The sequence below is a fragment of the Pan paniscus genome, chromosome 17, assembly GCF_029289425.2.
Source record: "Pan paniscus chromosome 17, NHGRI_mPanPan1-v2.0_pri, whole genome shotgun sequence".
NCBI lineage: Eukaryota > Metazoa > Chordata > Mammalia > Primates > Hominidae > Pan > Pan paniscus.
The window spans coordinates 97,321,226-97,337,024 of record NC_073266.2 but is presented as its reverse complement, the minus strand read 5'-3'; the positions used below and the strand labels follow the sequence as shown (position 1 = coordinate 97,337,024).

The following is a 15,799-nucleotide window of genomic DNA, read 5'->3' as shown; positions in this document are numbered from 1 at the left end:
ACACCAGAGCTGCCCACTGCAGGTTCCCATCTGCCAGGCCAGGGATAAGCAGCCATGGTGGGAAGGGGTGCATCTCAGACGGGGAGCCAGGCACAGCGGGTGACCTGAGCAGCAGGAGGACCTCTCTTAGCATGTGTTCAGGAAAGCCTCTCAACAGTGAGGCCACGAACACAGAAGCAAAAAGGAAACGTGAGCACAATTCAGGGGGAAGGAAGGAATGCGAGAGAAGGGTCAGGAGCTGGGCACTCACAGGACAGGGCAGGCGGGCACCTGAGGGGCCAAGAAGGACCCCGGCCTGGCCCAGCTCCATGCTCAGGAGAGAAGGGTCAGGAGCTGGGCACTCACAGGACAGGGCAGGCGGGCACCTGAGGGGCCAAGGAGGACCCCGGCCTGGCCCAGCTCCATGCTCAGGAGAGAAGGGTCAGGAGCTGGGCAGACACGCGGCAGGGCAGGCGGGCACCTGAGGGGCCAAGGAGGACCCTGGCCTGGCCCAGCTCCATGCTCAGGAGAGAAGGGTCAGGAGCTGGGCAGACACGCGGCAGGGCAGACGGGCACCTGAGGGGCTAAGGAGGACCCCGGCCTAGCCCGGCTCCACGCTCAGGAGAGAAGGGTCTGACTGCCCACAGGAGGCCAGGGCTTGGCTTTCTCGCTGGGCTCCACGGAAAGCCCGCCTCTGCCCTGCAGCTAGCACCTGGCTATTTCACACTGAGATGGAACCTTCCATTTACCCTTGATTCAAATGCTTTACTGAGCACATGCGTGTCCAACGCCACATGATACGTGCCAGAGCCGTGGCCTCAAATAAGACCACACCTGCTGTCAGGGAGCGTGCGTGGACAGGGATGAGCTCACCCCACGAGGCTTTCCTGAGCCCCGGAGGCGGGGCCACGCACTGAGAAGCCCTCTCAGGAAACGCCGCCAGGACAGGAAGCGGATTGGAGGAGCAGAACCGCAATCTTCATTTGCGGAAAATCCAGGTGCTTATGGGAGCATTTTCACAGAATAACTAGAATAACGAGGTATTTGGGTTTTTTAAGCACCGGGGTGTAAGTCTTCCTTCAAGAATCACCTATTGCTGAAAGGTTGTTTTATTCGGCCGAAGTTTCAACATGTCAGAGCAGCCTGCCCCGTCTGGGACAGGTTTCACCGTCGGGAGACAGCAGGCCTGTCCTCCGCCCTCCCAGCCACAACGTGTCCTTCTGTGCACGTTTCAGCTGAAACCTTGCATTTAGTTTTCTAACTCAGAGGGTTTGTCAATCTTTTACCTGCAACTCCTGTTCCTGCCTCGAATTTCTCTACTACGTCCCTATCGCTGATTCCCTGTTCTCCAACCCGGCCATGGCTTACTCCAGGGAGAAGGTTGAACTTTCTACACACGAGTAACTCCCACCCCTGAATGGTGTGTGCGATGACTGCGGTCTGAAAGCATGAACGTGCCCAAACTCCAATTTCACCCACTGTCATGATCTATTCTTAAAAGATGGTGATTCTGGGAAATGTTTCTGAAAATTGAAAGTGAGATAAACAGCAATGCCAACTCTAAGGAGTGCCTGCAAGGAGCCCATGGGCCTGGCCACACCCAGGGCACAGGGAGGCAGCACTCACCAGCTCGCGCGGCGATCAGGTGCGTGGCCCTGTCAGGGGCGTCGGGGCTCAGCACCAGCCGAGTGAGGATCTTCGCTCCCAGCGCCGTGGCGTGGTAATGCTCCCGCGTCTTCTCTATCGGGAAGTTTGTCGGGTGTAGCCCACTGAAAATTATGGCCACGTCTGCCAGCACCTTGCTCTTGAGCTCCGGCACGATCTTGCGGATGTCCGGCGCCTCCTCGATCTCCTTGTTGAGGTAGCGGTCGTACTTGGCATAGTAGTCAGTGTGTACACGGACCAGGATCTCCTCCAGGTAGATGAGGTGGTCATCCTCATCCGTGTCCTCCTCCTCCTCCTCCTCCACGCTCTGGTCCAGGGACTCACCCGCAGTGACCCCCGACAGCTCGCTGTTCTGTGACTCGGTCTCCGCCTCCTTCCTGTCGGCACAGCCGTTGCCCAGGCCGCAGAGGCCATCCCGCTCGCCCTCCTCCTGCCCACCCAGCTCGGGCTCCTTGTCCGGGGCATGCGCGCCAGGCTCGGCCTCTCCGGGGAGACTCGGTGCTGCAGGCCGCCCCGGCTCCAGGGAACTGCCCTGTGCCAGCGCCCCGGCTCCCTCTGGGGCAGCCTTCGGCTTCTGCCAGCCTCTTTTCCCCTCGCTTTCGCCATCAGAGGCGGAGGAGGAGGACTTCGTGCCCTCGGACTCACTGCTGCTTTCGCTGTCGCTGGATAAGTCGAAGTCCAGGTCAGTGCCCGTGGCACCCTGGGCAGGCCGCTGTCCCGGTGCCACCCGGCCACCCTGCGCACAGGATCCCTGGGGCTCAGGAGCGCCTGCCAGCTCTCGGCTGCTGGTGGGGGCCTGGGCAGGGGGCCAGATGTCCCTCTCGTCCGGCTTCCCGGGGCGGGGTGAGTCCCGCGGGGTGGCGGCCTCACTGCCGTTCAGCTCCCGTGCAGGCTTCTCCAGGCCATTGCTGGGCTCCACTCCAGGGGCCTGCGTTCCCCCCTCAGGGTCTCTCACGGGCGGAGATGGCTCTGAGACCTCAGTGCCTCGAGAATGATTTACTAAATATGCATGCAAAAGGAAAAGTTACCGCAATTTAGCATTAAACATTAAATAACGTTCCAAGTTAAAGCAGCACCCTTCTCCATGGCTGTGAAGTCCACCACCCTCTAGACCAGGCCTTGGCAACCTTGCCGTGAAGAGGCCGGACAGGGTGAGCACCCCTTACCTGAAGTGTGTGGGACCAGGGACGTTTTGGATATTGAATTTTTTTCTGAGTTTGGAGTATTTGCGTTAAACTTACCAGCTGAACATCCCCAATCCGAAAAATCCAAAACACCCTAATGAGTATTTCCTTTAAGCACCATGTGGGCACTCAAAAAGCTTTGGATTTGGGGGAGGAGGGATCCTCCACCTGTAAGGACAACCAGAGGTTTCCGGGCTGCAGACCTGGCGCCACCGTGACCGTAAGCCCCCGACGACCTGGCGCCACCGTGGCCGTAAGCCCCTGCAGACCTGGCGCCACCGTGGCCGTAAGCCCCTGCAGACCTGGCGCCACTGTGGCCGTAAGCCCCCGACGACCTGGCGCCACCGTGACCGTAAGCCCCTGCAGACCTGGCGCCACCGTGGCCGTAAGCCCCCGACGACCTGGCGCCACCGTGACCGTAAGCCCCTGCAGACCTGGCGCCACCGTGGCCGTAAGCCCCTGCAGACCTGGCGCCACCGCGACCGTAAGCCCCTGACGACCTGGTGCCACCGTGGCCGCAAGCCCCTGACGACCTGGTGCCACCGTGACTGTAAGCCCCTGCAGACCTGGCGCCACCGTGACTGTAAGCCCCTGATGACCTGGCACCACCATGGCCACGGTTTCCCAAGCCACGGTCTGGAGGAAGTCAGCAACTCCACGCTGACCCCACCCATCTGGTGAAAGTCTCTACCTTCTACAGGAATGCCCCTAGTTTCACCCTCTCCTGGTCTTAACCTCCAAGTTCCATTTTAGTGACTACAGCAATAAATGTGTGCCTCAAAATATTTTTCAAAAAACTAAAGATTAAAAAACACTTAACTTTCATAGGGTGGACGTCAGCTGCATGCCGGACTGACAAGTTAAACCACGCTGCTCTCTGGAGCCCCAGCCAGCACCCAGCCTGACCACTGCGCACAGGGAACGGTTATTTCCTGCAGAGCCACCGCCCCCACATTCACTCTCTCTACAGAACGCCATGGCCCAATACCCAGGGATGTGTTTAAGGAAAACTGGGATGAAGGGAGCTATTCGGATGTGTTAGGTTAAACAGCATCCTCTAGTTTTTATTCAACTGGGAAAACGCTTAAGTGAGGGCCATTTTTTTTAAAGCCCAAATTGAAACAACATAATATCCTGTTTTTCAGTACTCTATAAATAAATCCAATAATCTCTACTGAAACACAAATAAAAAAACAAAGTGTATCTTGAATTTATAGCAGTCAAAACAGAGATAAGAAACAAGAAGAGCTAAACAATAAGCAAATGTGAATTCTTCTAGAGAATCAGGAAGGAGGTTACCCACCTTTCTTTCTCGTCTGAGATTCTCGGGACCCAGGGGGCGCATTCATATCACCCGTGCCCTGGAAGTATACATATTTCTTCACAGTTATCAGATTGGGGGCAAACTTCCAGACATCTTCTCGATCATCAATAATGCAAACCATTGAGTCTCCACAAGGAAAGAGATTTCTACAAGTGAAAATGCATAATTTACAAAAAATAATAATGAAAAGTTGTAGTCATTCATCTTGCCAAGCGTAACAGTTTAAGATTCTAATCCACATGTAACCAGCAGACAGCAGGTTAATCAGACGGACACCAACCGCCCCGAAGCCCTTTCTGTTTGGGTCGCGTTTAAACCTCAGTAATATCTTCTGTGCTGTTTCTGATTCTCCTTCAGGCAGGAGTTCCCCCAAACTGTTTCTTAAAGTGCCAGAGTCACTATTTTAGGCATTACGGGCCACGGGGACGAAACCCAACTCTGACCGTGTGGGCGTGACCATGTTCCAATAAAACTTCATGTACAAACAAGGCTGGGTAGCCTAAAGGCCAGAATTTGCTGACTCTGTAAACAGACCAGGCTAGGTGCTGTGTGGCTAATGCCTGCAATTCCAGCACTTCGGGAGGTCTTGGCAGGAGGGTCTCTTGAGCCTAGGAGTCTGACACCAGCCTGGGCAACATAGGAAGACCCCGTCTCTACAAAACATACAAAAGTTAGTCAGGTGTGGGGGTGTGCACCCGTAGTCCCGGCTACTCAGAAGGCGGAAGTGGGCTGAAGTGGGAGGATAGCTTGAGCCCAGGAAGTCAAGACTGTGGTGAGCTGAGACCACACTACTGCACTTAAGCCTGGGCGACCGAGCCAGACCGTCTCAAAAACAAAAAAACAAAAACCAGACCCGGTGCTGATGCAGAATTTCTAAGCGGACCTCCAGCTACCTCCATGCAAACCACAGTGCCCACCACTGGGGCCTATCCTGGGCATGTCCCCATTCGATCCTATCATTCTGCCTTTGGGTGACTTTTCCCCGTAACACACTAACAGCACCTCTCATTCTCTTTTGCCCTGATTAATCTACTCACTCTGGCGCTAACTAGCAAAAAGGAGGTTGCTGAAGTAAATACTTTCAGATTCTCTTCTTAGTTAACATTAGCAAGCACAGGTCTCACAGTCTGTGGGGACTCCCTAAATGTAAAAACCGAAGCGCTGGGAGGAGGGTGGCCACCGTGAGCCAGGAAGCGGCTGAAGCTGAGGCTGTGGCCACCAGGCTCCTCGGGAAAACAAGCCACACCTGACATGGTGTTACACCAGCAAGGACGGACTTCCGGGTGGAAATGGGGAAACTCCTCGAATACAGTGGGCAAGAAACGTCAAAGCATATAAAAGAATATTAAAAAGTCTTTGCGGAGGGGCGGGGAGGGGCCTGCCCTGTCAAAAAAGCTCAGAGGAGCTGACAGGAAGGGGCTCTGGAGCTGATGGAAAGGAAGAAATGGCAAAAGGCAAAAATATGGGCATAATAGTCAAGTGACTTAGGATTTTGTAAATTATTAGTAGGATTAACACAAGCAAGCTCCTAAGAAAATTATCAACCTCAGATGCTGACGCTGATGTCAAGAACTGCCCCTAAACCAGCGGCCCCGCAGAGCTGCTGAGCTTGTGCGTGGGGTGGGGCTATTCACATTCCTCTGCCCACTCGGGTCCTTTTGGCTGCCACCTCCCTGATGCCATCCCGTCCCTACGCCTGCCCTCCTGGGTTCTGGGCCCGAAAGTCCAGTCCCTGAGTTCCCCAGGAGCCCTGGCCATTCCCTGGATACTCAGAGGCAAAAGGGCCAAATCCTTCACAGCTGGCTACTGTGGGGACACACGCCTGCCTCCTGCCTCTCCAACCACAAATCTCGATGCCAGGTCTTCGCATAGGAATGAAAATTTGGAGGTCAAGGGACTAGAATGATCACATATGCCAGGGTTGGTTAAGCAAACAGATACACAACGTCAGGTGGCGGGCTGACATCGAATCAGTGCCGTCTGACAGAGATGAGGCAGAGAGGATGACAGATACACAACGTCAGGTGGCGGACTGACATCGAATTGTGCTGTCTAACAGAGACGAGGCAGAGAGGATGACAGTCTCCGCCTCCACAGACACAAAAGCCCAGCTCAAGGGCAGTTTCAGGGCAGGACAGGGCTGTTGGGATGGGGCAGAGCCTGGATTGGGGGCCCTGCACAAGCACCAGGGCTCAGGCACCTGGGAGACAGTGGGAGTACAGGTTAGAAAGGAACTTTCTAAGTACTCTGAGGCTAACAATGAAAACTGGAAAGGGGATGTTAAATTCCTAAAAAACATCAATACAGAAATACTGCTCTAGGCCGGGTGCAATGGCTCATGCCTGTAATCCCAACACTTTGGGAGGCTGAGGCGGGAAGATCACGAGGTCAGGAGATCGAGGCCATCCTGGCTAACACAGTGAAACCACCGTCTGTACTAAAAATACAAAAAAAAAAAAAAAAAAAAAAAAAAAATTGCCGGGCGAGGTGGTGGGTGCCTGTAGTCCTAGCTACTCAGGAGGCTGAGGCAGGAGAATGGCGTGAACTCTGGAAGCAGAGCTTGCAGTGAGCCGAGATCGCGCCACTGCACTCTAGCCTGGGCAACAGCGAGACTCCGTCTCAAAAAAAAAAAAAAAGAAAAGAAAAAAAGAAATACTGCTCTCAATTTCAAGATGCGATTTTTGAAATGGGAAATGAACAGCGAGGTCTTTGTGAGGAGCGCGGCTGGGTACATACCTAAGGTTTCCCGTTTTAGAAAATGGGTCAATACATTCATCCCTTGATAATATTCGGTGAGAAAAAAGCTTCTTCTCGGGGTCTAAAAAGCCTTGGAAAAGAAAACAGGACAAAGATTACATACCTGAGACACGGTTCGGCCACACGGCACATGGTGAAGCCTTGAATGTTTTTCTTACAGTGGCAGACACACAACATGATGAACTGGCACCAAACACTTCATCCCTTTTGAGGTAAGACATGGCTCGTGTGGGGCTTCTTTTCTCTTATGGTGAACTTATTTCTCAAACACAAACCATGTTGATAAGTGTTTATAATTCTACTAACATGAAAAATTTGTAATATCTTACTGAAGTGCCTATCTAAACCAGATGGATATGAAAATTATGGAAGGCACTTGCATAAGTAAAACAGGTAAGTCATCATTTGATCTCAAAACACTCTGCATGTGGTTCTTCACGTGATGGAGTCTGGACACTAAGCTGAAATTACTCTGCGTCACCTCGGATATGATCTTTCCTAATCCCAGGCGGGTGGCCCACTGCTCTCATCTGTAATGGTTAGTGGAGGAAAGGTTATCAAGGAAGTCTGCTTCTCCCAAGTTACTTTAGTAGAATTATACAAACTCACACTCTGTGTTGTAGAAATACACAGAAAGGCCGGTTATTTCTAACTATTATACACGTTTTAATAATGGTAATTTAGGCAACATCGAGGAAGCCTGCCTGACAGAGGAGACTGGGAAGGAAGGACATCTGGGACACCACCTTGACCAGCTAGTGCAGAAGGTGCTTCCACAGCGAAGAATCCGCTTAGGCTACATTTGACACTTGCACTTCACATGACATCCGTTAATTACAAGTCTAGTTTAACTTTTTAACAGTAATTTTCTAAAGAGCTTCACATGCTTGATGCTCGGCTTCGACTCCTTAAAGATAGTAAAACCAAGCTATCTGCAAACATCCCTTCTACACTTCAGGAAGCACCACTGTGAAAATCAACAAATCAGGCAGAGGTTTCTTGGGATCACCTCTGCTCTGGGTTTCTTGGGATCACCTCTGCTCTGGGTTTCTTGATCTATAAATTTATCTTCTGAACTTTAAGCCTACTGTGTTATCTTCCTAAGTTTGCAAAGTCTTCAATTTACAGTAAAGTGCTCATATTTTTAAATAAAGATAACTTAAAAATAAGTTATCTCTTGTTAATTTACAAGAACCACAGAGTATATAGGAAACATATTTCAGTTTGTAGAAGTAGGGGTACTAAACAAAAACAAAACAAGCTTTTCAGGTAATTTATTCCATTGGTAAAATATGTTGGAGGCATCAAGTTCAATGTCAATTTAATTTCACCAGCCATTTAAAACATTCTGGAGAGAAAAAGCTACGGTTAATTATGAAGCCTCAAAAAGAAATGTTTCAGCTACTCATCATACAAGTGGCTGAAGCCATAAATCTGCACATACCTCAAGAGATAGGTATTCCATGGCACCCACATAACGTGTTTAAGGGTATTTGATCATTTAACATTTACTGAGTTTAACATTACTTGGAATTTTGCTATGAATATAAGGTGCGGGAATGAATACAACATAATTATTACTCTCCCAAGAGGCTGAAATTGTAAGAAAATTGAACACATTGACACACAACCTCTATCTGGCCTGACACGTGCAGGTGCCGTGGAACAAAAGGGGGACTGGATTGCATAAGAGTGAGCCGGTCCAGAGTCGGGAGCTGGGACTGTGGTCTTGTCATGGCACGCAGGTCCCCTGCATAACCGTTAGTTATGCATGAAGCAAAGGAGGTAGACGAGACATCTCAAAAGCACTGTGAACCCAAAGTCCAACCACACAGCCCACATTCTCTCAAGACTTAAGTCTCACTGGAACGCCTGGCTCCACGCCTCTGCATGGCACACGGGGTCCACTTCCGGATCCGAACGCACCCCGGAACGCCTGGCTCCATGTCCCCACGTGGCACACGGGGTCCACTTCTGGATCTGAACGTGCCCTGACTGCACTCCACATAATCACTATTGTTTTCACGCTGGCTTTTAATCAACGACTCCCTGCACCCATCCCTACTGGGCTCAACCTCTGCACCACCACCTCTGAGATCACAAATGCGAGAAACACATTTGCTGTTTTTGATACAGGTTAAAACATACACATTACAATTAAAACAGAAGAGCTGCTCTGTGCACCACCTCAGTTACCCTGCAGCCCCATGGCACTATGCACAATGCACTGTGGGATCCGTAAGATCTTCTGGGAAGATGAACCTGCTTCCTGGCTGAAGCATCACCACCTCCAGACGTTTCAAATGCAGCACTGCCAGGAGCTTTCCGTTCCCTGATACCACTGGTTTGTTAGTATTTCATTAACCAAAAGATACTTGGGCTTAAAGGAGAAATAAATGCGATTGTTTCTTACTATGCGTAAATTCCAGATGATCACTGAGGCCATGAAGTCGCTAAATCTAAAGTCTGTTAATAGAATTATTAGTGTCTCTACTATCAGATAAAAGACACGCATCGCAAACTCTTAGCATCTCTGTCCTAGTCATACTGAAAGCACGCATGCTATCAACGCGGTCACTTTCAAAATGAAAAGCATCAAAAGCAGATGCTCAGCGACCACCTCAGGCTTCAGTCCGGACCTCACTTTCTCACTTGTAGAAAAGCTGACCCAGGTCGTCTCTACAGATCCCGCCAGCCACAATGAAGCAAAGCTCGGCCTTCCTGAACCACAGCCTGGACACAGTCCTCCTCCTGCGTTGCTGGGCTCGAGGGCCCGTGTTCTGTTGAGAATTTCTGCATCCATGTTCAAAGGGATACTGGTCTGCAGTTTTCTTGTGATGTCTTTGTCTGGTTTTGGCCGACATCCCTTGGACACATTGGAATGCTGGAACTTTAGCAAAGAAAGCAGAGCTTGAAACGGAGAAGGCACCAGACGGCCTGGTGACGCTCAACAAACCTAGCTGGTCTCACTGCAGGAGGACCCGCGCTCGAGGCTCTCCGCAGCCAAGCGCCCACCAGCAGGCTCCTTGCTCTGCTGTCTAAGCGGCTCAGCGGCCTGCGGATGTCTGCATGGATGCTCTGCTGAATCTGCGAGCAGCTCCCAGGCTCCCTCCAGCTTTCAGGCTGATAAAGAAACATGGCGTTCTCGTCACCTGCTTCATCTCTCACCACACGAGGCCTCATGAACGTGGAATCAGATTGTGGTGACCCATGCCCTGCCTGTTGGTGTGACGGGTGGCAAGGGTGTGGCCCGGCTAAAACCTGGGACCCCTCTGCTTTTAGCCCAAACCCCTCCAGCCAAGCATTTAAACAGACCCGAGCCTTCCACATGCTCATCTCACTGGGGCTTGTCTGCTCTGACCAGCAAACATCGATGCACCTCAGGAAAGGATAAGCAAGACGTGTGAAACAGCGAACCTAAAGAAGCCCAGCTTCAGAGAGAGACCTGGAGAAGGAAATCCGAAATGAGAAACACTTGCACGGGCACCAGATCAACGTATGGAAGACGGGACAGGAGGAGAAGAAACATCACCGGCATCCTGGACTCAGACGTGCAGGTCACCGGGCTGTGCCCCCTGGTGTGCACCTTGTGTGGGAGGCGGGAGGCAAACCCGTCACCCTCCCAGGGAGCAGGCCATGCGGCGCGCAGTCCTCACAGTCCTGGGGGTCAGGAACCACTCCCTCACCGAACAATCCTGGTTTTAGGAACTCACCCAGAGGATCCAGTCCACAGAGGAGGGAAAAAAATCTTACATAAAATGATGAAGATTTATAACAACGTGACGGATAAATTCTTAGTGATGAAATCTTATGTGAAAAGAACGGTATGTAAAGTTGTACATATACTAAGACAAACTAGGCAAAATTATACATACAAAAAAAACAGAGAATAGGGGACAGCCATGGATATGATGACCGTGAGGAATAATTTTCTGGTTTTTAGTCTTTCCCTGACATTTGTTATTGTGAGAGGGATGCCCCGCTCAGTTGTCTGGTTTGAGTGGGCGTCACTGTCCCTGCGGTTTGTGTGACTTATGGGTTGGCCTCTGGGAGGTGCCTGGCACTGGCTGCAACGGCACAATCCGGGGCTGGAACACATGGGGATTTCGGGGTCTATTTCCACACAGTGGGCAGCTTAGTCGGCCTGGGCTGCTCTAAAGAAACTCCGTAGTGTGGGTGACTCAGGAACACACGTCCCTTCCTCACAGTTCTGGAGGCCGGCGTCCCGACCACGGCGCCAGCAACTTGGCTGCAGGTCAGTGGGCGCCGGCTTGCTGCATTTCCCGCAGCTCCTAGGACCCACCTGGGTAAGGGCCCTGATTCCATTCATGAGGATGGAGTCCTCATGACCTCACCACCTCCCACGCCCCTCCTAACACCCTCGCCCTGGGACTGGGTTTTAACACATGGACTTGGGGGCTGTAAAACCCTCAGATCATAGCAGGCATTATTTCTTCACGGGCCCGAGGAAGTGAGCAATATCACCCTTGTGCATAATTACTCGTCTTCACATCATCTGTCTCAGGCAGCTATGCAGCAGCAGCCATAATGTTACAGGTGAATATTTCGAATTTCAATTACAAGAGGAATTAAAGGTCATGATCACAATTTCCTATAAAGGCACTAAATATTAAAGGAGGATTCAAAATTCATTTCCCCAACAACAACGAAAGACTAAGACCAATCTAGAAATACCTTTGAATTTTAAAATGCTCAGTCTAACGACCTCTGAAGCCAGCACGGAGGAGCTTGCCTACACTGCCACTCGGTGCCTACATCCATGTGGGACAGACGGTCGCCGTCCCATGGCAGCCCCCTCGCTTTGCCCACGTGGGACAGATGGTCGCCATCCCGCACTGTCCCCTTGCTTCGTCCACGTGGGACAGACGTTGCTTCGTCCACGTGGGACAGACGGTCGCTGTCCCACGTTGTCCCCTCGCTTTGTCCATGAAGGACAGACGGTCACCATCCTGTGGCATCCCCTCACTGCATCCACATGGGACAGTCACCGTCCCGTGGCATTGTCCCCTCGATTCGTCCTGCTGGTGCTGCCTCCCAGAGGGCACCGTAGCCTGGCATTCACACTATCACCCAGGGAGACAGAAGCAAACGCTAAACCCTAAGGGTACCCATGTGTAGGTAGGGGACAATCATGCTGTGTGCAGTGACAGCACCCAGCAAGAGCACACACAAGCAGCCCGGCCCAAAGTCCCTGTGAACTGATTTAAGAAGGTATCTGTCGGAGGATGCTCGCAGAAGTTTCCACGTGCCCATGTGGTCCTGACAAACTCCCACAGCGGCCCACCCAGTACCGCACCCAGCCAGAGCAGCCGCGGCCCCACCCAACAGCCCTGGTGGCAGAATTCCCTTACCTCTCACAACCCCCTGCACAACGGCCAACCCTAAGACTACAACTGAGTTGCAGGAGAGCTTCTTTTCTTTCTTCATCTTTAAGAAACCATCACCGAAAACAGGAAAGAAACCCACTGTTCACACGGCCTCTTCGGTTGCGGCTTGACTGACCTGCGATGGTGTGTGCGTACAGCCGGCTGCCGAAGGTGAAGACGTGCAGCTCGTACAGCTTGGCGATCTTCTCCAGGAAGTCCTTGCAGTGTGGACGCAGGCGCGTGTGCAGCATGGGCTCACCCCGGCCCAGCTGGAAGTGAAAGATGCCCTAAAAAGAACAGTAGCAACAGTCGGGAGAAAAGGCCTGAGGAGCCCCGGCCGCCCCCGCAACCTGTGTGCCCGAGACAGGCATCCTGAGAACACACGTGTGCCCCAGACAAGCGTTCTGAAGACACTTGTGTGCCCGACAGGCGTCCTGAAGACACACGTGTGCCTGAGACAGGCGTCCTGAAGACACACATGTGCCCAAGACAGGGGTCCTGAAGACACACATGTGCCCACCCCTCCACACGGGACAGAGGATACACGTTTGCATGTACATGCCCCCCCACACGGGACAGAGGATACACGTTTGCATGTACACGCCCCTCCACATGGGACAGAGGACACATGTGAGCATGTACACGCCCCTCCACACGGGACAGAGGACATGCGTGTGTACACACCCCTCCACGTGGGACAGAGGATGCGTTTGCACCCGCCCCTCCACATGGGACAGGGGATAGGAGTGTGCACACACCTCTCCACGTGGGACAGAGGACGCATGTCCGCCCGACCCTCCAAATAAGGACATGACCCTAACTGGTGCAAGGGGCTACCCGTGGCATTTAAAACCCACTATGTAAGTAGTTTCCATGCACGCAGTACAAGTGAGTGAGTGCGGCCTTCTCTGCTGCGGGAATGCCCTCAGTGAGTGTGAATACTGACTGCCCATGGTAACTAGGATAACCACCTACCTGCAACGACCGCCTAGGACATAACCACCCCTGATAACCACGCCAACAGTAACAACCTACACTAACCACGAGCTAACCACTGATGTCACTTCTGCCTTTGTTTCCTCAAATGCTGACAAGTGTTACACAGCAAGGCCACCGCAGCTGCTCGGAACAGACCTCCACCAACATCACGTGCTGACAGTGTTTTCCTGAGCTACTGAGTAAAGGAAATCAACATTCCCGGGTAACCTGGTATAACGCATGGGTGATTTTCAGATACAGTTTCTTTCATCTACGTATACAACATACAAGCTGAAAGTATTCTAAGTCATATTTAGTAGACAGTGAAATGAGCAACACCGACTCGCTTACATATGATCGACATGCAAATGAGTCTGCTTTCCTTAGGAAGCTAAACTTCGATCCTTTAAATCCTGTTATTTTCTCAGTAAAATATTTACTCTTAATGGCTTTAAAAAAAGGTAGATGACTTAAGCTCAGTTACATTTTTCTAGTTCTAAGTTAGTCACGACCGTCATGAAGAAGCTACTCTGTCAAATATTTAGGAGTGAGAAGTTCTAGTAACAACTTTCCCATTACTCAACAGTAAAAAGTCCAGCAGCTGTCCAGGCTTCGGGAGGTGTGGCCAGCACCACTTCTGATCCCTGAAATTGCTTTCAGAGGGGCCAGCAGTAGGGCCAGGCACCAGCCTCAGGGTCTCCTCTGGATGTCAAGTGGGGCACACTACTGCTACTGAGGAGGCAGAGGACAGACCGTTCATGCTTAGACCCCCCTCCCCACTACATCAGGACACTGTCACCTTCCAGACCACACAACTGAGAAACAGCCACATTATAACTAGACTCCACTGTCTTCAGCAGGCTTATCCTGGAGATACTGAGAATCACATGAATTTTTTGGTTTCCCAGTGAATATAATCCATGCTGACACTCTACTGCAGCTTATTAAACATTCAATAGCATTATGTCTAAAAGAACAATGTACCTAACTTAATTTAAAAATACTTTATTATTAAAAATCACCGGGCGTGGTGGCTCAATGCCTATAATCCCAACACTTTGGGAGGCCGAGGCGGGAGGATCACGTGAGGTCAGGAGTTCGAGACCAGCCTGGCCAATATGGCACAACCCCGTCTCTACTAAAAATATAAAAATTAACTGGGTGTGGTGGTACACGCCTGTAGTCCCAGCTACTCGGGAGGCTGAGGCACAAGAATGGCTTGAACCCGGGAGGTGGAGGTTGCAGGATAGAGAGATCGTGTCACTGCACTCCAGCCTGGGCAACCCAGCGAGACTCCGTCTCAAAAAATTAAAAAAAAAAAAACAATAAAAAATAATTTTATGATTAAAAAATGCTAACAACCATCTGAACCTTCAGCAAGTCATAGTCTTTCTGCTGGCGCAGGGTCTCACCTTGATGCTGATGGCTGCTGACTGATCAGAGGGGTGTTTACTGAAGGCTGGGAGTGGCTGTGACGATTTCTTGAAATAAGGTGACAATGAAGTTTGTCCCATCAATCAACTCTTCCTTTCACAAAAGGTTTCTCTGTAGCATGCAATGCTCTTTGACAGTGTTTTACCCACAGAAGAACTGCTTTCAAAACTAGGGGCAATCCTCGTAGACCCTGCCGCTGGTTTACCAAGTTGATGGAATCTTCCAAATCCTTTGTGGTCATTTCAACAACGTTCGCAGCATCTTCTCCAGGAGCGGATTCCATTTCAAGAAACTACTTTCTTTGCTCATCCGTAAGAAGCAACTCCTCATCTGTTCGAGTTTCATCCTGAGGTTGCCGCAGTTCAGTCGTCTTCAGGCTCCACTCCTAATTCTCTCGCTATTTCCACCACACCTGCAGCTCTTTCCTCCGCTGGGGTCTCGAAGCCCTGGAAGTCATCCATGAAGGTCAGAATCAACATCTTCCGAACTGAGGGTTGGAATCGACATCTTCCGAACTCCTGGTTGATGCAGATACTCTGACCTCTTCCCATGAATCACAAATGTTCCTGGTGGCACTCGCAATGTCACAATGGTGAATCCTTTCCAGAAGGATTTTCTGTTTGATTTTCCCAGATTCATCAGAATTGCTCTCTAAGGCAGCTCCAGCCTTAGGAGATGTAGCTCTTTTATTTATTTATTTAATTTATTTATTTAATTAATTAATTTATTTTTTTGAGATGGAGTCTCGCTCTGTCACCCAGGCTGGAGTGCAGTGGCGCGATCTCAGCTCACTGCAAGCTCCGCCTCCCGGGTTCACACCATTCTCCTGCCTCAGCCTCCCGAGTAGCTGGGACTACAGGCAACCGCCACCACACCCGGCTAATTTTTTGTATTTTTAGTAGAGACAGGGTTTCACCACATTAGCCAGGATGGTCTTGATCTCCTGACCTCGTGATCCACCCACCTTGTCCTCCCAAAGTGCTGGAATTATAGGTGTGAGCCACCGCGCCTGGCCAGGAGATGTAGTTCTTAAATAATAAGACTTGAAGGTGGAAATCATTTCTTGAGCCCTGGGCTGCAGGGTGGATGTG

At 51.1% G+C, this 15,799-nt stretch overlaps 1 protein-coding gene across 4 annotated transcripts in view; it reads right to left on the bottom strand.

Moving 5' to 3' along the window:
• Positions 1–15,799, bottom strand: part of CTDP1 (CTD phosphatase subunit 1) — a 78,105-nt gene that overhangs the window by 40,446 nt on the left and 21,860 nt on the right. For all 4 annotated transcript variants that reach the window (XM_003805202.7, XM_034943410.4, XM_063597388.1 and 1 more), the window contains exons 5-8: positions 12,433–12,583; positions 6,889–6,979; positions 4,132–4,298; positions 1,606–2,643 (exon numbers count right to left, since the gene is read on the bottom strand). In XM_003805202.7, the coding sequence (XP_003805250.3) occupies positions 1,606–2,643; positions 4,132–4,298; positions 6,889–6,979; positions 12,433–12,583 (1,447 nt within the window). The remainder of the gene's footprint in view (positions 1–1,605; positions 2,644–4,131; positions 4,299–6,888; positions 6,980–12,432; positions 12,584–15,799) is intronic.